This window comes from Mesoplodon bidens, assembly GCF_964165515.1.
Source record: "Mesoplodon bidens genome assembly, chromosome: 16".
Lineage (NCBI taxonomy): Eukaryota > Metazoa > Chordata > Mammalia > Artiodactyla > Ziphiidae > Mesoplodon > Mesoplodon bidens.
In genome coordinates, this window is record NC_138173.1 from 67637142 (window position 1) to 67661995 (window position 24854).

The 24854-nt window shown below is 45.7% G+C and overlaps 1 protein-coding gene across 1 annotated transcript; it reads left to right on the forward strand.

The window, feature by feature from the left end:
- Positions 1 to 1480: 1480 nt before the first annotated feature.
- Positions 1481 to 20791, forward strand: LOC308630040 (gasdermin-C-like; the record flags this gene model as incomplete). Its single annotated transcript, XM_081258422.1, is given in 7 exon segments — positions 1481 to 1577; positions 18751 to 18890; positions 19212 to 19341; positions 19802 to 19875; positions 20552 to 20674; positions 20678 to 20713; positions 20717 to 20791. Coding segments are annotated over 7 exon segments (675 nt in total).
- Between the last annotated feature and the right edge of the window lie 4063 nt (positions 20792 to 24854).

Consider the following 24854-nt stretch of genomic DNA (forward strand, 5'->3'; position numbering starts at 1 on the left):
TAGATCCCTGGTCAGGGAAGTGAGATCCAGCAAGCCACGTGGCACAGCCAAAAAATAATAATAATAAAATAAAATAAAACCTGTCACTGTTATGGACTGAATTGCACGCCCCACGATTTGTATGTTGAAACTTTAACCCCCAGACCCTCAGTATATAACTTATTTAGAGACAGGGCTGTTAGAGAAATTAAAATGAGTCTGTTGGGTGAGCCCTAATACAATCAGACTAGTGTCCTTATAAGAAGAGGAGATCTGGACACACAGAGAGACCCCAGGAATGTGCGTGCACAGAGGGAAAGACCATGTGAGGACACAGCAAGAAGATGGCCATCTGCAAGCCAAGGACAGAGGCCTCAGGAGAATCCAAACCTGCCAACACTTTGATATTGGACTTCCAGCCTCCAGAACTGTGAAGATATAAATGTCTATCAAATGTTTGAGCCCCCCACCCAAGTCTCTGGTGCTTTGTTATGGCAGCCCTGGCAAACAAATACAGTCACTATGCTTTGCATTTTATTACGTTGCTCAGGACGTGCCACATAAACAGGTCTGGATGTTGAGTGCAGAGGACTGGTGGAAACCTGTGACTGTGCACGTGGGACCGGCATGGAGCTGGAGAAGCTGAGTTCTCATTGGTTAACACCACCCGTGAGTAAGCTGCTCTAAAAGCCACTTGAGGCACCTTCGCATGAGCAGAGGTTTTGAAAACACACATCTTCCTGTAAGTTATATTATTTTATTTCATAATTTATATAGTGCCAAATTATTTGCTAGTCCTACATAAAATGTCTAATCATTCTGTTTCAATGGGTTGTGTGAATGAAACCTCAAATTTTCTCCCTAAATTGGCTGAAAATTCATGCGTTTGTGTTGTATCATCCACACAAACTACACTTGCGTTCACATGTGGCATCAAGTGTTCTGTATCCTCCGGTTAGAAAATGAGTTCATCACGAAATAATGCCATTTGCAGCAACATGATGGACCTAGAGATTATCATACTAAGCGCAGTAAGTCAGAAAGAGAAAGACAAATACCATATGATATCACTTATATGTGGAATCTAAAATATGACACAAATAAACTTATCTGCAAAACAGACCCACAGACATAGAGAACAGACTTGTGGCTGCCAAGAGGGAGTGGGGTGGGGGAGGGATGGATTGGGAGTTTGGGGGTAGCAGATACAAAATATTATATATAGAATGGATAAACAACAAGGTCCTACTGTATAGCACAGGGAACTATATTCAATATCCTGTGATACACCATAATGGAAAAGAATATGAAAAAATAATGTATATATATATATATATATATATATGTATGTATGTATAACTGAGTTACTTTGCTGTATAGCAGAAATTCACACAACATTGTAAATCAACTATACTGCAATTAAAAATGAAAATGAGCTCATCATAGCAGGTTAAGGTCCTTACCCACATCCTTAAACAGTGGCATCGTTCGCCTTATGAAAATGACGATGATGAATAACATACAGACCCTGCCTCATGGAGCTTCTCATCAAGTAGAAGAAAAAGACAAGGAAAAACATCAGGGCCAGCCAAGACGGAGTAAGCTGAGCACAGCCTATCTCCTCCACCAATCGCAACTAAAAACTCTGCCAAGTAAAACCTTATTGAGCCAACTGGCAATTCCACACTGAGATTTCAATACCTGTCTCTTAAGATTTGCTAGAACAGTAAGGATACAGAAGATGTGAACAACACAATCAACCATCAAGACCCAACTGACATTTATAGAACACGACTCGATACCAGCATAATACACATTCTTCCCAAAGGTACATGAAACACCTACCAAGATAGATGGTATTCTGGGCCATAAAAGATCTTAATACATTTAAAAGGATTCAAGTCACACGAAGTGTGTTCCCTGACCACATGGATCATATAACTTCTCTGAGAGGCAGTGCTCTCATCTGTAAATAGGAATAACAATCTCTACCCTTTAGAGAGTTCATATGAACTTTAGACACATTAATAGGTAAAAGAACTTCAACATAAAAGGTACTCAACAATGTAACTATTATAATAAAATGTAACTATTATAAAAATAGCAAATCTAGTAAATTGGCAGCAGCCAGAATAGAAGCCCCGGTGAGTTCCCCGGTCAAAATATGTGCTTCTCCCAACATACAAATCAAGCGCCCTCATGGGATGTGGTGAGAACAAATAGGAGGGTGCTCATGACCATGCTTTATAGGCTAAAACCCACAAATTTACTAAAAGTAAAGTTTAATAACTATTATTATTAACATCCAGGATTACAAATGTATTTATGTTCTGATACCAGGACATATGCCACATTTCTTTTTTTGCCTAAATTCCCCTTTAATAGTGTACATTTTAAAAGCCAGTAACATGATGGTTGTTTTCAGAGTACTGCGATAAAAACACACACATTGGGCTTCCCTGGTGGCACAAGTGGTTGAAAGTCCGCCTGCCGATGCAGGGGACACGGGTTCATGCCCCGGTCCGGGAAGATCCCACATGCCGCGGAGCGGCTAGGCCCGTGAGCCGTGGCCGCTGAGCCTGTGCATCCGGAGCCTGTGCTCCGCAATAGGAGAGGCCACAACAGTGAGAGGCCCGCATACCACAAAAAAAAAAAAAAAAAAACACACACATTCACCCCCATACACAAACATCATACATATCACACATATATCATGTATAAATATACTTATAAGAATAATTGCAGGGACTTCCCTGGTGGTGCAGTGGTTAAGAATCTGCCTGCTAATGCAGGGGACACGGGTTCAATCCCTGGTCTGGGAGGATCCCACATGCCTCAGAGCAATTAAGCTCATGCACCACAACTACTGAGCCCGCGCACCACAACTACTGAAGCCCGCACACCTAGAGCCCATGCGCCGCAACAGGAGAAGCCACCACAATGAGAAGTCCGTTCACTGCAACAAAGAGAAGCCCCCGCTCGGCACAACAAGAGAAAGCCCGCGTGCAGCCAAAAATAAAATTAATTAATTAATTTTAAAAAAAGAATAATTCCAAACACATAAAATATGAATGCTATTCTGTGTTCATATACACATGATTACATATTAATGAACATATGCACAAACATTATGGCCATTTGCAATAACGCCGCCTTAAACATACACAAACATAAATTATAAAGGCTTATAATAGGAATGTCAGCTTATAATCATATATTAACTCACTATTTACAAAGCAATTTCATATTCATCGTTTCATTTTAGGGTCTCAATTGCCTTGCACTGGAGTCAAGCTAGAAATCATCCCAGCAAAGCATAATGGGAGAAGCATGGGTTCTAGGATTTGGTTTCAAATCCTAGTTTCGAATCCTAGCTAAGTCTGTTACAGAAGTAAACTCATAGGCATAATGATAATAAAACGTGGTAGGGCTTCCCTGGTGGCACAGTGGTTGAGAGTCTGCCTGCCGATGCAGGGGACACGGGTTCGTGCCCCGGTCCAGGGAGATCCCACATGCCATGGAGCGGCTGGGCCAGTGAGCCATGGCTGCTGAGCCTGCGCGTCTGGAGCCTGTGCTCCGCAACGGGAGAGGCCACAGCAGTGAGAGGCCCGCGTACCGCAAAAAAAAAAACCAAAAAAAAAACACGTGGTAAGTACTGTGGGAAACTGAAATAGGTATTAGGAAGCCCAACCTCATGTGCATGTGAGCGACAGGCAGGGCAGACTGCCTGGAAGAGGCGCCATCTGAACTGTCTTCAAAGAATGACTGACACAGAGCAGTAGATCCCAGGGGATCTGGAACACACACACACACACACACACACACACACACACACACACACACACACAGGACAAGAAGTCACCTTCACTGGTTCCTCTTCTTCCCTCTCAAGTCCTAAACCTGGGTCCTCTCCTTGGGTCTATTCATGGCCCATCTTATACACATGCTAGGGACTGAACTGTGTCCCCCTAAAATTCGTATGTTGAAGCCCCAACACCCATTGTGACTATATTTGGAGATAGGACTTTTAGGAGGTAATTAAGATTAAATGAGGTCATAAGGGTGGAGTCCTACTCTGCTAACACTGGTGTCCTTATAAGAGGGAGATCCCTTCTCCCTCCCCCTTCCCCCTCCCCCTCCACGTACATGCACCTAGGGAAAGCAAGGAGGTGCTCTCTGCAAACCAGAGGCCTGACCACGCTGGCATCCTGAACTTGGACTTCCAGCCTTCAGACAGAACCATGAGAAATAAATTTCTGTTCTTAAGTCACTCAGCCTCTGGTGTTCTGATATGGCAGCCCAAGCAGACTAATACACCCAGCCCCGTGCTCTTCTTTGGTGATTTCACTCATTACGTTTTTGTTTTTAACTATTTCCTCCCACTTTAAAAATAGTCTCTCTCCTTAGCTGCAGTCCCAAATTTCCAGCTACCAGGTTGGATGCCCAGCCAGCACTGGCAACTCAACACATCTACAATGGGTCTCACGCTTTTGCCTCACTCCGGATCATTTTCCTGACTTCGTTGTTTCAGTTAAGGACACCACCATCCTAATCATCAGGCTCAAGACGCCAAATCTTTTTGGCCTCCTCCCTCTCTCCTTCATCTGCTGTATCCCTTTGCAGCTCTTCTCAAAAATTTCCCTAATTTCAGTTACTTTACTCTGTTAAAGCCTTGCTACTGCTCGCCTGTGTTACGTATTCTGCCACGTCAGCCGGGATTCTTTCTGTGACACTGTCAGAAATCCCAAGTTAAACTGATTTAATAAAGAAGGTGATTTGTTGACTAGTATAACTGAACATAGGCTTCAGGCAAGGCTGCATCCAAGGCCTCATCATTAGCAGATATTCCCTCTCCCTATCCCTGATCTAATTCTTTGAGTTGACTTCACCCTGATCTAATTCTTTGAGTTGACTTCATCCTGATCTAATTCTTTGAGTTGACTTCACTCTTAGCCATGCTTTGCCCATACAGTGGCAAACATGGCTTTGGGCTTACATCCTACCAACTGGCCACTGCCTTCGTAAGAAGGTGTCTCACCCAGGGTCCCAGCAACCATTCTATAAATGACTATTGTGGGTTGAGAATAATTTGATGTGTGTGCTCTCATTAGTCAGATCTAATCCACTAACCCCAGCTCCAGGTCAGCCCCACCCAAATCACAATGACCTTCAGTAGGAAGGATGGTTCCCCCAAAGCAAAAATGAGGAGCTTTTGCCCAAAATAGGGAAAGACTGCTGATCAACGAGATATAAAGAAAGATGGATGATAGAGAGAGAGGTAAAAAAAAAAAAGCTCTCCAGGGCTTCCCCGGTGGCGCAGTGGTTGAGAGTCCGCCTGCCGATGCAGGGGACGCGGGTTCGTGCCCCGGTCCGGGAAGATCCCACATACCGCGGAGCGGCTGGGACCGTGAGCCATGGCCACTGAGCCTGCGCGTCCGGAGCCTGTGCTCTGTAGCAGGAGAGGCCACAGAAGTGAGAGGCCCGCGTACTGCAAAAAAAAAAAAAAAAAAAAAGCTGTCCAATATGCCTCTTAATTGTATTTAATTCCAATTTCACTCCACTTCGAGTAACTCTATTCCCTGTCAGTGAACTCATCTTAAAGACACCGCTGATCATTTCTCTCCCTTGCTCACAAGCCTGCATTGCCTCCCCACTGTAGGCCCTGTGGTGTTCAGAGAATGGCAATTTGCAAGCTCAGTGAGAAATTTCAGAGCCCTCCTTGAATGATAGGGAGGGACTTAAAAAAGAGGTGAAGCTGTAATGTCATAATCACTGGGAGGGAGAGAGTTAGAGTTTCCTTTTGTTTCCTGTAGCCCAACTGGGCGCCTTGGGCTGGTGTGGCTTGTAAACTAGTCTCTTACATAAGAATCCACACCTCAGCAAAGGGAACCCTCTTACACTGTTGGTGGGAATGTAAGCTGGTGCAGCCGCTATGGAGAACAGTATGGAGGTTCCTCAGAAAACTAAAAATAGAATTACCACATGATCCAGCAATCCCACTCCTAGGCATATATCCAGATAAAACCATAATTCAAAAAGATGCACGCACCCCTATGTTCATAGCAGCACTATTCACAATAGCCAAGACATGGAAACAACATAAATGTCCACTGACAGATGAATGGATAAGGAAGATGTGGTACATATGTACAATGGAATACTACTCAGCCATACAAAAGAACGAAATAATGCCATTGGCAGCAACATGGATGCAACTAGAGATGATCATACTAAGTGAAGTAAGTCAGAAAGGGAAAGACAAATACCACATGATATCACTTATATGTGGAATCTAAAATATGACACAAATGAACCTATCTATGAAACAGAAACAGAGCCACAAACATAGAGAACAGACTTGTGTTTGCCAAGGGGGAGGGGGGAAGGGAGAGGGATGGACTGAAAGTTTGGTCGGTAGATGCAAACTATTACATTTAGAATGGATAAATAACAAGGTCCTACTGTAGAGCACAGGGAACTATATCAAATCTCCTGGGATAAACCATAAAAGAATATTTTAAAAAGAATGTATATACATGTACAACTGAGTCACTCTGCCGTACAGCGGAGATTGGCAATACATTGTAAATCAACTATATCTCAATTAAAAAAAAAATCCACACTCGAGGATGGGGTTCACAGCAAAGCCTCCAGAAATGCAGATTTGGGCAGCTCTGGGTTTCCTGTGTAGCTGTCACAATTCTCATCCACCCATTGGAGTCCTTTCCCCTTCTCCTTCCCCAGGAGAGCTACGAGGTTTTCTCTTTCCCATCATGTCATGAGCCCCACTAGAATGCCTTACTATGAGGACAGGAAATATATCAATTTTATTTATGTCTATATTCCCAGCGCCGAGCAGAGTACCTGGCAAATTGTACCCTTAATAAATTTTCATTGATTGAACAAATGAATGAGAGGGATCAAACATTATCATTTTTTGCACAGCATTTAATCCAGAGCCTTGCGTATAGCACGTGCTCGATAGCTGTTTACTGGATTTCATTTATTTCAAAACATATTAAAAAAGGAAAATAAGATTTTCTTGTTTAGGGTTAGTGCAAATTTTGGGAAGTAGCTGGATTTGCATTATCTATGTGCCAGCATCTCCAAAACGGACAGTTTTTAATCATGAAACTGCAGAATGTTTCACTCACAAACAGGCCGTGCTGTATTTCCTGTGTCACTCCCATATCAATACAAGTGCTGCAGAAGCAAGTGTCAAGGACATTCGAAAACAAGTGTTATCCTTTCTTTGATGTGAATCATGTCATTCTTAGCCATCCACAAGGAGAAATACCAGCCTTGTACGCACACCCCTCCCCCGACCCTAGGCAAACTCCACTCCCTCCAGGGTCTCCCCACGTCGATGTCAACCCTGTGCACGGCCAGGTGACCAACAGGGCTCAGCATCCAGAGTTTCTCTGCTGCTTGGGAAACCCAATGAATTTTAATGCCATTGAGCAACTCTGTTCCAACACTCCTGGTGTGAACTGAGAACAAAGCTCTGGTTGCTAGGCAACCGTTACAAAAGCAGAAGGATTTCCAAAATAAAAAGCCACCCAGCATACACTTGATTCGAGTACATTTGCACTCTTAATTTGCAACTGGTTGGAGTGCACCCTTACCTTGGTGAGATGGTCTACTTCTTGGTTACTCTATATGATAGCTCTTCAAATTTTTAACTAAGCTGAGAGTAGTTTTTTATTCTTTCCAGAGTCCCAATGACGAAACAAAGAGTTATGTTTCTATGCTGGGATTGCCAGCAAGTAGTGGGTGCTCAATGAATACCTGTTGAATGAATGAATGAACAAATGAATGAATGAATATGTGAGCACAAGGGTCTGCTTCTGTATCTTGAGGGAATCGTGACATTGGTAGATGGATACAAACATAGTTAAACATCTATGTGACAGTTTTAAAATAGGTCCACAAATTCTTTGGTACCTCTCCCTTCAAGAGATGGAGTGTGAGGAGAGGTGGGCATAGGGACTAACTTCTAACAAATACAGTATGGCAGAACTCGCAGTGTGTGAGTAGGTCATATAAGGCATCAAAACTTTCTCCCTTCTCTCTCTCCCTCTCTCTCTGTCTCTCTGTCTTTCTCTCTCTCATCATTCACTCTGGGGGAAGCTACCTGCAATACTGTGAGGACACTCAAGCCATCCATGGATTGGCCCACATGGTAAGGAACCGAGCCTCCTGCCAACAGCCATGTGAGAGAACCATCTTCACAACAGATTCTCCAGCCTCAGGTAAGCCTTCTAATGAGCATGGCCTCAGCCAACGTCAACTCCAATCACACGGAAGACCCCAAGCCCGAACCATCCAGCTAAGGCCACTCCCAAATTCCTGACCCATGGGAACAGGGAAACATACATTAAATGTTTGCTATTTTAAGCCACTATGTTTTGGAGTGATTTGTTACACAGCAATAGATAATATAATCTTTCCTCTTTTCTGAGATGACAGCTTGTAAAATATAGATTCCCTGAAGGTGTCTTCTTCACTTTGTGTCCTCAACACCTAGCATCTTGTGTGCACTCAGTAAACCATAGGTAACAGCTCATTTAATGACAAGCTTGTCCCTAATCTTTTATGAAAACCTATACATACAGGTTCACACACAAAAACAGAGCATAATTCACCAATAAAAAAAGGGGGCTTTAAACAAAGAAACATTAGCATAATTATCAAAAAAGGAACTATTAGAAATTATTGAAAAAGTCGTTAGAATTTGTATAATCCTTCTCCCTAATTGGAGTGAGAGGGAGCTACATGTAGAAGGAATATAAGGCGTTGATGTATCCAAGTAAGAGCAATGAACAAAGGGCACAGCCTGAGAAATCCATTCTTCTCACGAGAAGGAAAGGGAATAGAGAGACTGAGGTCTCAGATCCCACTTGGGGGTTTTCTTGAAGTTCTCCTGAAGCAAAGTCATCAGAGGCATTCAAGCTTACAAAGGCCAGCTGGATGGCTCTTAAAGATTGTTGAAAGTGAATGGGAATAAACTATTCCTGTAACCTAAAATAAATGCCAGAATTTGCTTCTTGGGGGAAAAAAAAAAAAAAAAAAAGCCAGCTGGAGGAGATAACCCTTCAGTACCTTGCTGACTTGAGCTGCCATCATTGGAAGACCAACTCCTGCCTCTGCTCCCTGCACACCTGGGAGGCAGGTGGGGCGCCCACTCTGCTGCCCTCTGCTGGCGGGAACAAAACCGAAGAAGAGGACAGGACACCAGCATTTCCCACATTCAGGTCCACACACTTCCCATCACCATCATCAGGATGAGACTCTCAGTTTGAGGACCGGCTACACACATCCGTAGACATAACAGAGGGTGAATAATGGCAGCAAATCACTGTCTTGCTTCCTTGGTGACAATGAGGACGATGCAGATTAAAAGCTAGACTTGCCCTCCAAGCCATCTCAGATCATTGAGGGCTAACTGTACTCAAATGCAAAGACCCCCCGATGCTGGTTTTTCTTTTTAACAACTGATGTGTATGCCACTACATGTGTGAAACGTGCAAGAACAGTAGTATCTAGCCTCTGATTCCCAGTTACTCACGGTCCCACTCCAGAGGGAGGGGACATTTTTAAGTATGCTCAATTATCCACGAATAGCTAAAATTTTTAAATAGCAATGTAAACGTCCCAAAAGAGAGAATCACATTTTTCTCTTCTTCCCACCCACTGCTTTTGAGTCTCCGTAAGGCCATGATACCAAGGATACAGCCTCTAAAATTCCAGGTTACTATTGTCATTATTTCATTTCATTCAAGGAAATCTTATTGAGTATCAGCTATGTGCTAGATGCCATGGTAGGATCCTATATACCTTATTTAATTTGATCCAACAGCAATTCAGTAAGATGAGAAAAGTGAAGCTTAGAGAGTGTGAATTATCTACCAGAGGTCACAAAGCAGGTGGTGTGTCCAACTCCAAACCCAGATCCTTACATCTGTCCCCACCGACCAGTCACAACAGTCCTCTAAGTATTTGAAGACAATCTTTGTTTCTACCAAGACAGTGAATCCCAAGATTTTTCACCACCCCTGCTTTCCTATGTGTTGATCAAGGTTCCAAGATTTTGAAAGAGTTTAATTGCCTGGCTGAATTTATCTAGAAATAATATTTCCCTGCTTCTTGAAAGACATTTAAAGCTGTCAACCCAGGCTTTTGCTCAGCATGAAATAATCAGATTTATCACAGAATCCACAGTAATCCCGGCATAAGCAGTTGACATTTTATTTACCAAGTCACAGCTTCTCTGAAACACTGAAAATAGCTCTAAGTTCCCCCCATAATTCAGGTCTTACCTCCTACAGATTTTTTAAGGAAGACACTTAATACAATCAATGTCATATTTAAGAGGGAGATTCTATTCTGAGGATATAAAAAGAAACCAGTGTTATCACCCTCTGCCATTGTCCCATTTCTCCCAGCTCATTCCCTGTAAACTCAGCAGGGAGGAAGGGAGAAGTGGGGGAGGGCAGGCAGGAGAGCAGAGATGGGATTGAGGAGATGTCTTTATTTCAGTAGGTCCCAAAGCAAATAAAGGAAGGGAAGCCTGGCATCCCCAGCAAGCTTCCAGCTGCTTGACAATGCCGCCACCCTCTGGCATAAATTGGAAATGCGTGAGATAATATTGTCAGTCACCGTCTTTCATTAGATGAACCACAAAGATGTAATCTTATATACCAATAAAGTTTCAAAAAACAAAATTACACTCCAAGGTCTTCCGGGGGTCTATTTAAACTATAATTCGGTATATTCCCTTTTTAAGCTCCTACCATCTAGTGCCTGGACAATTAGAGAAACTTCTTCAATGTTCTCCCCACCCTTCTGACCCATTCCCCCACCAGCAGCCAGAGTCTCCAGTGACTTTAAACTGGGAGACAAATTTTGCTTGGGACAGATTTGTTCCTCTGGCGCATGAGGGGTCCACAACTGGCAGCCTGCAAACCTAGGATCAGCAGCTCAGGTTTTGTGTGTGCATGTCCAGAGCAGTGTTTGAAGTGGCTTTATGGGAGGCACCCCCTATCTCCTCAGTCTCCTGCCAACCTCTCCCACATGCCCGGTACAGACATGCACATCCCTTCACGGGTTTATTTACCCACGTGGCCCCTGAAGTCAGGAAAGCTCACTTCCCCGAAGACAGGAAATTCACATTCACCTGGACCCCCAAAATGTGACCTTATTTGGGAAACAGAATCTTTGCAGATGTAATGAGTTAAGCTAAGCAGAGGCCATCCTGGATAAGAGTAGACCCTAAATCCAATATGACTGGTATCCTTATAAGAAGAGACACAAAGGCACACAAGGAAGAAGGCCGTGTGAAGATGGAGTCAGAGAGCAGCGTGATGCGGCCACCAGCCGAGGAATTTCAAAGACTGTCAGTGCCCACCGGAGGCTAGAAGAGGTGAGGAAGGATCCTCCCCTGCAGCATTCAGAGGGAACACACCCCTACGGACTCCCTGGAATGTATTTGGGGAGCAAGAGAGATGGTCAACAGAATATAAAACGTTTGACTTTAACAGAAGGAAGTTCCCAAAGATTTGTGAGAGCCGAAGCAAGAACGAGAGTTTAGCTAAAAGTGAAGACGATAATCACAGAACAGGAGCACCTTAGAAATAACTAGAAATCATCTAGTTGAAAAAAACTCATTTCACAAAAAGGAAGGAAAAATCACAAAATAACTCACCTGTATCCCTCATCTCTCCTGTATTTTCAACCTCTCCCTCTTCACTGATAGTTCCCATCAGTTTTTTTTTGTTTTTTGGGGTTTTTTTTGTGGTACGCGGGCCTCTCACTGTTGTGGCCTCTCCCGTTGCGGAGCACAGGCTCCGGACGCGCAGGCTCAGCGGCCATGGCCCACAGGCCCAGCCGCTCCGCGGCATGTGGGATCCTCCCGGACCGGGGCACGAACCCGTGTCCCCTGCATCGGCAGGCGGACCCCCAACCACTGCGCTACCAGGGAAGCCCTCCCATCAGTTTTTAATCTCGCTCAAATGAAGAAAATGTTCTCACCCAACCCTTCAACCCCCTCAAGTTACTTACTGCCTTATAATGATCTTCTTTTCTCCACCAACAGGAAGGGAACTTTAGAGACATCTACACCTGCCACTATTTCTCAGTCCACGGCGACGAGACTTCGGGGCCATCACTCCACACAGACAGATCTTGCTAACCTCCCCAAACAACATCCATGAAGCTAAATCTCATGTGGGTGTTTAATTCACTTTTTTACATTTCTCAGCAGCATTCAGATCTTTCGGCCACTTTCTCCTTCTTGAAAAACACTCCTTCCACAACATGGGTGATTCCTCCCTGGTGCTTCCTCCTAGCTTTAGCCATCTGCATTCGTTCTCTGTTGTTGTTTAACAAATTACCACCAGTTTAGCAGCTGGTGGTAATTTGTTAACAATTTGTTAGCAACATTTATTTATTACCTCACAGTCTGTAGATCAGGATTCCAGGCAAGCTTGCCTGGGCTCTTTGCTGAGGGTCTCACAAGGTCAGTGTCAAGGTCCTGGAGGCTCTGGGAAGAATTTGCTTCCAAGCTCATTCAGGCAGAATCCAGTTCCTTGAGGGTGTAGGACCGAGGTCCCCATTTCCTTGCCGACTGTCTGCTGGGGCCTCATTCTCCACTCCTTATGGTTGCCCATATTCCTTCTCACGTGGCCCCTCCATCTTCAAGATTAGCAACAGCTGTGGAATCCATCGCATGCTTGGAATTCCTTTGAATTGTTCTGCCATCAACTGAAGGAAATTCTCTGCTTTTAAGGATGTATTTGATTAGGTTAGACCCGTCAGGATAGCACTGTGCTTTAAGACCAGCCGTGCCATATAACATAACATAATCCCATGAGTGAAGTCACAGTCACAGGATCTGGGGACCAAGGCGTGGAATCTTGGGGACCGCTGTGAAAAATTCTGCCCACCATACCACCTCATTTTTAGTTTCCTTTCCTGGTTCAACCTTCTCCAACCATCCTTAAATGTTGGGGGAACCTCAGAAATGGTCTCAGGTACACTTCTTCCATATACTGCCTCTAGATCTAGATCAACCTCACCTATCCTGATGCCTTCAATTACCATTTACAGAGCAATCTCTCCCAAATGCACACCATCAACCCAACTTCTCAACTCCAAGACCATTACTTCAAGCTACCTATTTGACACTTTCCTGGGATATCTCACAGGCTTTTCCAATTCAATATGCCCCAAAACTAATAAAAGATCCTCCTCCCCCAAGCCTGACTGTCAGCCACTGCTTCTCAAAGCATAGCACTAACAGAACCCAGGGGCACAAGCCAGAAACTTAAACCCAGCTGGGTCAGATCCCTTACCCAGTCTTGTTCTACATCACTCTAAATATTCATCCCATCATCAAATTGTTAAAGATTTGATTAGATATTTATCCAAAGGATATAATATGAACGACAAATAAGAACTTGAAAAGATGCTCAACATCATAAGCCATCAGCAAAATGCAAATCAAAATGACAATGAAATACCAATTCATACCCACCAGGATGGCTATACTCAAAAAAAAAAAAAAAAAAACCCAGCTACAACGAGTCCTCAACAAATGTTTGTTTCATGGAAGTAGGACTCAGTTTCCTGAGTCATCTCAGTTTTCATGCTCATCTCCAAGTTGGGAAATCAGTCTTATGGTTTTCCACCCAGGAAACCCCAGGTCCACTCTTCATAAACACTCACCTTGCCAAAGGGGTTCCTATATTCTTCTTGAACAGAGAGTCACAAGTAAGACAAGTAATCATCTTTTTCCTCATCCTCAATTTACTTTTGAGATATTTGGAGGGTCCTGCCCTCCTACCACCACCTCCCTCTCATTTAACCTCTTCCTGCCCCCATCCTGGTCCATCCCTCCACCTCCTAGGACCCCTCCCATTCCACAGAAACTAGGGCCAGGCCCCGGGGCAGTGGTGGCAAAGGCAGGGGCCATCTGCCCTGCTCTCCGGACCATTAGGACCCCATCCCCCATCCCAGCAAACACACACTCACTTCTTCGGAGGATGGGACCTCTCATGGCGCCTAGAAGCAAAATTAAATTCCCCACCCAAGAGTTAGTCAGAGGTCAGAGGCTGTGCTGAGGGCACCAGGAGAAGGTAGTATTGTTAAAGGTCATGAGGGATGATGAAGTGCTTTTAATTAAGGGAGGAGAAAAACGGATCCTCATTTTCAACAATATCGTGTTTTTGCAAGTGTTGGAAAGTATGAACAGGATGAACTTAGATGAAAGGTTAACCTCACAGAAGGCCTGCAAGACATGTATTGACCACTAGGGGGCGAGTGTGGCTTGCTTAATATTAACAAAATAGGCCTAAGGGTGAAGAGAAGGAACATTACAATGCTGTCCAGTGCAGTAAACATTGGACCTACATGAACTAATTTAATCCTCATAACAAACCAAAAAGGGAAATAATGTGCATAACAGATCAGTCATTTGCCAGAGCACTTGCTGTGTAACTGGTAAAAATGTGAATCCCTCATTGGGTTTCAGCTGTCGGGGAAATATGATTAGAATCTCCCAATCCAGAAAATCTGTCCACGAAGGGAATAGAGAAAGAAAATAATGTTATCACTGAATAAGCATTAAAACAGAATGTGGTGCATGTCATAAGCAATCCACTAAAAGACTGCAAAAACAGAAAGAAATCTTACCCTTTCATATATAGCCCTGCAGATACAACCAATTACACAGACTTATTTTCAAGATAAATAATAACTAGTCCTCCAGTAAGAAACCTTGATAGAACCGTCTATCACACGTAGTTTATCCTGACTTTACCTGGTAATCGAAGTGACCACCTGTTAGCTAACTGGTTTTATCCAGAAGAAAAACAAACTTTTAACTTTTACAAGAGGAAGTTGACTTGTACCCTGGAGCACGTGCCCACAGAATTTAGGTCCTGCCCTTCCACGGAAACCGGGAGGGGTGATACTAGGTGCTTACACGTCAAAGAATAGTTCTCAGGTCCTTGAGAAAGACGTTCCTGGGTCCTAAAGTTGAGTTTTCAAAAGGATTTATATACATTTCCAAGAGAGGAGAAAGAGCTTACACTTTTACCCAAGTTTTCTAAAATAAAGCTTCTAAGGAAAAGGAGGGGAAGGAAATCTCTTCGCTGATTTTCAACTGGGAGAAATAAGCCTTTTTTTTTTTTTTTTTGTGGTACGCGGGCCTCTCACTGTTGTGGCCTCTCCCGTTGCGGAGCACAGACGCGCAGGCTCAGCGGCCATGGCTCACGGGCCCAGCCGTTCCGTGCCATGTGGGATCTTCCCGGACCGGGACACGAACCTGTGTCCCCTGCATAGGCAGGCGGACTCTCAACCACTGTGCCACCAGGGAAGCCCTAAGCCTCATATTTTTAATTTGTATTTGTTCTTACACAGCCTTCCCATCTGTATACTGGAAATGAGACCATCTCTCCAGAGTTGATGTGAAGATTAGAGAAAAATGTCTGACAAAGTGATGGACACAAGCTTATCCTCATCCTCTCCAGGTCACCTGGATGCTTCCCCATGACTTGACCACACGATCGGGTCTCTGCCAGTTTGTCAACCCCTCCCCCAAGTGTCCTCCTCCTCCAGTGATCCCCTCCTCCCACCCGCTTGCCCCTCATAGAAATTCCTTAAGAATCTCCTACACCCTGTGTCCTCACCCCCTCCCTGGCACCCACTGGAGTCTGTCCTCCAGTGAATTTACCCCATGTACATCACCAAGGAACACACACTTGATTATTCTCTCCTTGGCACTCTCTTCTCCCCGGACAGGACGACGCCATGATCTATGGGGTCTCCATTTACGGGACCGTTTCCATTCTGCCTCCTTCATGGGCTCTTGTCCCCTGACAAACACTTAATCTTTGGTGTTAGGCAAGACTCAGGGCTCTGCACGTTTCTCATGTGAAACTGGATATCACCCCGGGTGAGGGCAGGATTGGGAGCAGACAGGTGAGGGAGGAGTTTTGAGGAGAGTAAGACGAAGGGCAATGGGAAGACAATCCTGCAGGAAGGAGGGAGGAAGCCCATTTCCTTTCCTTATAAAGGCGGAGTGTATAATGTTCCTGTTGGATTGAATGATGTTACCATCTAACATCATGTTAGATCATTCGATACACTGTCACAGTGTATAATGATTGCCAGCCCTAGGTGCTTATTTACCATGCAGACTCCACGCCACTTCTGCACAACATGGGATGGAGCTCAAGGGCATTATGCTATGCGAGACAAGTCAGACAGAGAAAAGACAAATAGCGTATCATCTCACTTATATTTGGAAGATAAAAAAGCCAAACTCATACAGAGTAGAATGGTGGTTGCCAGGGGCTGGGGGGTGGAGGAAACGGGGAGATGTTGGTCAAAGGGTACAAACTTCTAGTTACGAGATGAGTAAGTTCTGGGGATCTAATGTCAACTGCCAATAACATTATATGCTCCAAGTTGTTAAGAGTGTAAGTCTTACTTGTTATCACACACAAAATTAAAATAGTAATTATGTGAGGGAGTGGAAGTGTGAACTAACCTAATTGTGGTAATCATTTTGAAATGCATACATGTATCAAATCATCATGTTGGACACTTTAAACTTACATATGTTATATGTCATTAATATCTCAACCAAGCTAGGGGGAAAATGAAATGAAATGAAAACTAAACTAAACAAATAAAATAGGAGGTCCCAGGTTCCTCTTCAGAAAGAGGATTCAGAGTGAGGTCAGGGATTCTGAGTTTTAACAATCATCCCAGGTGATTCTGATGCAAGGGGTCCCCAGGCCACACTGAGGAAAGCTGCCCCACCTGATCTGGAGGAAACTGGGGGTGGGAGGGGGGGACTACAGGTATAGGGATGTGAAAGGATCCAGAGGAATAACCTGGGCTCCCCTGACCTGGCTTCTTCCCCATCCAGACATTCTTTTCATCTCAGATGATGATAAGCAGAAAACCTTTCCAGAGGTGAGTTCCTGAGCTGGGCAGGTTCTCTGCCTACACCTCAGGCCCCCCTGACCTCTGACCCCCTCTGGATGCTAATAAGAGCCATGCAAGGGGCTCAGCCAGCAGACCGAGAGGGAAACTAACCTCCTCCACAGCCCGCCAATTGCTTCTGTCTTTCACAAGCCATAGACTCTTGGGGCCACAGAGGAAGGCACATTTCTCCTTTGAATACCGGTGTGTGTGTGTGTGTGTGTGTGTATGTATGCGTGCGTGTGTGCATGTGTGTGTGTCTTGGGGGAGCGGAGGTTAACTCTTGGTGAGTGAGTCCTTCTGTTTATCTTTCCAGAAGAGCATCAGCTGCAATGGGCGATGGGTGAGTGGGTGATTTTACAGCCAGGAAAGTGGGGTCTGATCCCTCCCTGAGGCCTCTTGTCACAACCAGAATGCCACATGATTGCCTCTGCTGTCCTTACCCAAGTCGCTGGGTCTGGTCCCCTGGGAGGGAAGGGGTAGACAGAAAGGGGACGGGGGTCAGGGAAGTAGGGGTCAGAGGGTCAGAGACACCGAGTGCCTTCAGAGACTAACTCTTGGGTAAGGATTTAATTTCTCTTCTAGGCACCATGAGAGGTCCCATCCTCCCAATGGGTGAGTGTGTGTTTGCTGGGATGGGGGACGGGTCCTAATGGCACACATACGTCTGGAGAGCAGGGCAGATGGCCCCTGCCTTTGCCACCGCTGCCCCGGGGCCTGGCCCTAGTTTCTGTGGAATGGGAGGGGTTCCACACGACCAAGGAGGGGGAGGGACAGACGGGGATGGGGGCAGGAAGAGGTTAAGCAAAAGGGAGAAGGCGTTAGGAGGGCAGGACTCTCCAAAATGTCTCAAAAGTAAAGTCGGGGGATGAGAAAGGGAGATGATCACTTGTGACTCTCTTTCCAGGAAGAATACGGGAACCCACTGGCCAAGGTCAGTGTTTATTAAGAGGAAAGCTGGGACTTCCTGGGTGGGAAACTGCAAAGCCAACTACCCAAAAGGTGGCTTGCATGCAACTTACAAGACTGAGCTCTACTTCCAAATGGACGCTTTGTTCAGCCCCGTTCGTTCATTCATTCATTCGTGCATGCACGCAACAAACACTCGTTGAGGACTTATTGGGCAACAGGCACTATTCTGCGCAGTGGGGATACGGCCGTGGACCAAACAGAAACGTCTGCCTCACTGGACTTCCGCCTCTCAGCAGATCAGCTGGAGGCCACCTGAAGTCTCCTAGGAGAAGCAGAGAACCCCCAACTCCATTCCTTGCTTAATTTTGTGCGGTCATAGACGATACAGGCAGAATTACATGATAAGGAGGGTAGTTCATGTGTGCCAGGTACTCCCCCAAGCATTTTACATACATGAACTCATTTAATCCTCATAACCTTCCCACTAAACAGATGTGGAAACTGAGCCCAGAGCACCTAAGAGTCTCATCTCTAGAGCCCAACGCTAGAATCCACGTTGTTCTAGACGTGTCCCAGAAAAGAGCACTTGGTGATTTTCTTCCACTTCCCACGACCTCTTTCCAGAATCTCCTTCTCTCCTCCCTGCCTTCTACCCCCCACCCCCGGGTCCCTTCACAGCACTAGGATTGCCCATCTTTTTAGCCTATTATGATAGCTCCATCCCCAGAGTTCAAACGTGTCGTCTGCAGAGATGCTTTTGGTTGGTAGATAAACGACAGACATGGAGGTGCCTGGCTTATCACACCACGGATGTTCTAATCAGAGAACTGTCCCCATTTTCGGGTTGATGTTGATGCCTGAGGACAGATTTCAAGCACCTACAAAAGGAGGTTTCCAGGGAAATGGAGGCAATGGCCCAGCTCCCAAAGGACATTCAGGATGCTACTCTCCATAATATCCTGGCCAGGCTCAAGGACCGAGAGGCTCTGCAGGACCTCATGGACATGGCGGGGGGGTCCCACTCTACCTAAGGCTGATCAAAGTGGTGAAGGGGCAGGTTTAGGAGATAGACTGCCAAGATACATGGGGAAGGAGGGCTGCAGAAGGGGGTCCCAAACGCTGGTCCAGGCACAATGACCAGGTCCAGGGCATGCAGCCCACATGCTGAAGCTGCTTGGAATCTGGGGGGAGGTGAAGATCCCGCCCCCTCCCACCTTGGTTAATCACTTGTAGACTCAAAAGATACTGGCAAAACTGCAAAACAACATCACTATTGCTATTACTATTATTGTTGTTGTTGTATTACTAATAATACCGGTTTCCTATAGTTGGATCAAGGCCCCTTGGATCATCTGGACAGCTTTGGTGGCACCTTCCTAAGTGAGATGCAAGAGGACTCAAGAAATCTATGGCTCAAGTTAAGACTGCACATCATTTACCTCCTTAAACCCATATTGGGTAAGAGTGATTTGAGGGAAGTATGGGAATGTCACAAATTTGGCCTCTAGACCCAAAAAGGACGGGGTTAGATGCCACCCACCTCTCTAAAACCCATCTAATACCATGGTCTTCATCTCACATCACACCCCTCTCCGAGGTCAGGAGAGGTCAGTAAGATAAATTCACCATATGATACAGAACCAGCCCGGGATCTAGAAAGACCAGCCCAAGTTCACCCAACCTATCAATGGGTGTGGATGATTCCAGGCTCCAGCCTAGAATCCCACCCCCTGGCCCGTGTTACGTAGCATCCTGGAGACCATCCCAAGAGCAGAAGGAGGGAACTTGACTTTCAAGTCGAACGGGTTTTATTCCTCTGCCTTCGGGTTCTCCCCTCATGGGGTCTCCTAGTTCACAGTAGGGAAGAAAAATCTGACTCCTCACCACTCTCTCTCCCCAAATGCCCCCTCGTTCCCAGTGCTGAGTGACACCCAACATGAGCTACTGGCCTGGTCCATGGAGAAGAGGGTCCTGCTCCAGCAGCGGGAGCTGGTAAGAAATCAATCCCCAGGGGCCAGCCTCCAGGGATGGGGGTGAGGGAACCAGGGATAAGAATGATCCTGAGGAAAGAGAGGTGACATAAGATTCTGCTGAGAGGGGAGAAAGGATCCCATGTGGCCACCGGGAATTCTCCGGCTGCCTCTCCCTCTGGGGAGCAAGCCCGGTGGGTGTGAGTCTACCTCAGGGGGGTCTCTGTCTCCATGGCAACCCCAGCAGACAGCGCCCACAGTTCTAAAAGAGGAATACAAGTTTGGGGGGCTCAGGGGATCTGAAACACCTCTGCTTTTCTCACACAGTTACCACTTGCAAATTGCTCTTTCTCTCTCCACATACATGTATACATGAGTACATATGTGTGCATAGACGTATGCACATACACACACATTGCACACACGTACACATACACATGTAATTCCAGACACCACTATTCTGCAAGGTCAATGTTAGTATCACCATTTAGCAGCTGAAGAACCAAAGCGCAACAATTTCCAATGACATATCCAAGATCACACTGATCACAGGACAGGACAGGACGAGACTCCTGGTCCCGTTGACTCCATGACTTTGCCTCTTCCATGACCCTGTGAGGCCCCTGGCTCTCAGGACAGAAGGTTTTGTCTCCCGATCTCAAAGGCTGACCTGCAACATCTGACCTCATTTCTTCCAGGTGAAGAGCATCCTGGAGCCCAACTTCAAGTACCCTTGGAACATCCCCTTCACCCTGGACCCCAAGCTTCTCACCCCGCTGCAGGTAGAGGGGTTGGCCGTCACCCTCAGCCTGCTGGAGGAGTGAAGCCTGAGGGTGGCTCCCGACAGCCCCAAGGGGACCTGAGACCTGGAGGCCGAGAAGCCCTTGTTCATCCTGTATGGGTCCCTCTCAGTGCTGCAGCAGCTGGCCAAGGCCTGAGCCCTCCCCGGGCGCTCAGTCCAGAGAGGCCTGGCCACACCCCGGTCTGTGCTGTGAGCATCCTTGGTGCTCAGGGAGCCTGGGGCCATGCTTCTCTGCCTCTCCAGTTTGGGTGGACAGGGACCAACAAAGACTCGAGGGAACATTCTGGGGTGACGGAGATACTCTGTATCTTGTAAAAGGTTTATGCATTTGTCAAAACTCAACAAATAGCATCTAAAGATGTGAGCACTTTACTGCGTGTTAATTTTACTTCAAAGCAATGTACACAAATATTGAACTCTCGTTAATATGCACTCCGAATTGTATTGGGTACAGTGTACTGATGTCTGTAACTTACTTTGAAATGTATCAGAAAATAAGGTGAAGTGATGGATGGATAAATGTGTGATCAAGGAAATGTGGTGAAATATTTAAAACAGGAGTTCTTTTTTATTCTTGAAATGTTTTTGTATGTCTGGAATTGTTTCAAAATAAAAATTACCCCTCCACACACACAATTATATCTGTGTGCCCATCAGTCATCCTGTGAGTTTTCCTGACTGTGCCTTCTGAGCTGTGGATTAGGTTCTTCATCATTTAAGGACGATTCACTCAATATCATTAAACATGTTATACATTCTGTTTGTTGAATTCTCTGTTTCAGTCACCAAATGTCCTTTGGGTCCTCTAAATACATTGTATCTTGTCTAATTGCTCTAATCTCTCCTTTTTCCCTTTGCATTCTCTGAGATCAGAGCAGGTCTTTCCTTGATGTCTGTGATTTCAACTCTCAACTGCAATTATCATTCTATTGCTTTTCTAATTTATTAGTTCAGAAATTGTTGTTCTGATATTCAATTTGTTTCCTCAGCTTTGCAATCTCCCTTTTCACTTAATTCTGTTGTTTCATCTTTGAGGTCTTGCTTTATTGAGATGATTTTGCTTCGATACAAAATAATTAAGATACTGTGTGCTTTTCTCTTTTTTTAACTTATTTATTTGTTTTTGGCTGCATTGGGTCTTCACTGCTGCACGCAGGCTTTCTCTAGTTGCAGCGAGGGGGGCTACCCTTCGTTGGGGTGCACAGGCCTCTCATTGCCATGGCTTCTCTTGTTGCGGAACAGGGGCTCTAGGTGTGCGAGCTTCAGTCGTTGTTGCTCGCGGGCTCTAGAGCGCAGGCTCAGTAGTTATGGCACACGGACTTAGTTGCTCCACGGCATGTGGGATCTTCCCGGACCAGGGCTCGAACCCATGTCCCCTGCATTGGCAGGCGGATCCCTAACCACTGCGCCACCAGGGAAGTCCCGGTGTGCTTTTCTTTAACCTAACTTTTCTACCTGAATGGGTTCTTCTACTGTCTTTTTTCCCTATAGTGTTTGCACAGATGCTGTGTCACCCTTTTTTTATTCATCTTGCTCGTCCCCAGCCTGAGTGGCTCTGTCTAAACCCTCTATCTGCACAAAGATGGCGGGGTAGTAAGTGTTTCTTTCTTCCCCACCACCAGAACTGAGACCTGTTTCTCTGCTGCTGCAAATTATTGTTTGGAGCCTGTTCCTACTGGCTACCATCATGGCATGAAAAAGGAGAGGACTCCCTGGGCTCTGAGGAGTCCTGGATGGCTGGCCTGGGCTCTGTCCTGTTGGTATGGATTGGCTAAACGCCCCGGGCTTGGGTTCCCTCACCTCAGCAGAGGCATTTGCCTCTCTCTCCGCACAGAACACGTCTCTGCGTCTTCAGAGAGGTCAGTGTGTGTGTGTGTGTGGGGGGGCTCAGGGGTCTTAGTTTCCTTGAGAGCATTCACCTGGCTTCCCTGGGGGAGAAGAGGTGATTCAGCACCTGGGTAAGACACTCCATCGCTGAGACCTGGCTACAGGCGTGGTTATCACTTTTCATTAATACAGTTCTGCTTCCCCCAAACACTTGCTTGTGGTCAGTGTAGCCCCTCTTCCCAGAAGCCATGCCCAGACTTGCCCACCTCCAATCCATTTTCTCCCCTCCCCACAACGGCTCAGCCAAGCAGACGAGGGGGAAAAGATTTATTTTTAAAAACTCTCAGGACTTCCCTGGTGGTCCAGTGGTTAAGAATCCGCCTTCCAATGCAGGGGACGCAGGTTTGATCCCTGGTCGGGGAACTAAGGCCCCACATGCTGCGGAGCAACTAAGTCCATGTGCCACAACTAGAGAGCCCGCATGCCGCAACTACAGGGCCCACGTGCTCTGGAGCCCACACACCACAACTAGAGAGAATCCCATGTGCCGCAACGAAAGATCCTGCATGCCTCAGTGAAGATCCCGTGTGCCACAACTAGGACCAGATGCAGCCAAAAATAAATGAATATTAAAAACAAAACAGGGCTTCCCTGGTGGCGCAGTGGTTGAGAGTCCGCCTGCCAATGCAGGGGACACGGGTTCGTGCCCTGGTCCGGGAGGATCCCACATGCCGCGGAGCGGCTGGGCCTGTGAGCCATGGCCGCTGAGCCTGAGCATCTGGAGCCTGTGCTCCGCAACGGGAGAGGCCACAACAGTGAGAAGCCCACGTACCGCAGAAAAAAAAAAAAAAAAAAAAAACTCTGGCTTTGGGTTAAGAGCCTGTAAAATGGTGCACGGCACTCCAGCCTCCTCCTGTTCCCCCAGAAGATCTTGTCTGACTCACGTTTTCTGTTCTCTCCTGTGTTGAAATGTCCTTGGATTTTTTTTTTTGTTTGTTAATGATAGTGATAATTAACTCTGGGTGCTTAACATTTCCTCTTTTCTCTTTCCATCCAGCAAAAAGGCAACAAAAGGTTACATTCCAGAAGTCTCTCCTGTCACTAGTGGGGCACAGAAGTGGCCAGAGAGCCCTTTTTTCATAGAAAGTTCCAGTTCACCCCCCAGACAGCCTGCACCGCTCTCCTCACCTTCTCTCCAAGCTGGAAGTTGTGAGCGTGGTCTTTCCCAATTGACTCGCTTCTCCCAGTGCTTCTGTAGCAGGCAGGAGACTAGAAGATTCTTCCTGGGGGCCTGGCACGAGAGAAAAACCTACTGGGACTTCCCTGGTGGTCTGGTGGTTAAGACTCCACGCTCCCAACGCAGGGGACCCCGGCTGGATCCCCAGTCAGGGAACTAGATCCCACGTGCCACAACTAAAGATGCTGCAATGAAGATCCCGCACGTGGCAACGAAGATCCTGCGTGCCGCACCTAAGGCCCAGCGCAGCCGAATAAATAAATAAATATGAAAAAAAAAAAGAAAAAAGACCTACTGATATTTGTGCCTAACACAAATACATGAAAATGAGCCCATACCAAAACATTCTGAGGACATTTCAGAACATGTGGGACGAAGTGAAAATCCAGGGAGAGAAACAGGTTATTTAAAAAAGATCTTATATGAGAATGACTTTAAAATACAACCACACAGCAAACTAGAGGCAATGGAGCAATGTCTTCCTAAATTTTGATGGAAAATTATTTCCAGTCTTGAAGCCTATACCATGTTTGAAGGTAGAATACGGGCATTTTCAAACAAAGTTTTTTAAAACAATGACTGCTCATGTTCCCTTTTCCAGAAAGATGTAAGAGGACGTGATACACCAAAGTGAAAGAGAGAAACGTGAGGAAGACGCTGGCTACTGAGAAAGGAGATTTAGTGTCGAAGAGAGACAGGGGGATTCCCAGGATGACACTCAGTGCCAGGCCAGAGGGCAAAAAGCCCTGACCTGAACAGATAGGAAGGCTCCTGGAGAGATTTCTCCAGGAAGATGAAATTGATTTAAAAACAAAACAAAACAAAAAAAAACCTTGAATCTGAACATAATAGGAAGAGATTTAATCATGTGGCAGAGTTTGGATTTAATTAGATATAAATACACAGAAAATAGAAAAAAAAAAGTAAAGAAAAAAACGACGATGAGAAACTATCAAAATCCTACAGGAAAGGAAAAATAATTAGTTTACTAATAGCTGAGTAGAGTTTACAGAGTCACAATAATATTAAAGAACAAAGAGAATTGTAACTCTACTCAGAGGATGAGGGATGGGACTTGTGTGTGGTGCAGAGGAAGAGGGGGCCCTAAATCCTCATCTTCCCTGGTGTAAGTCCA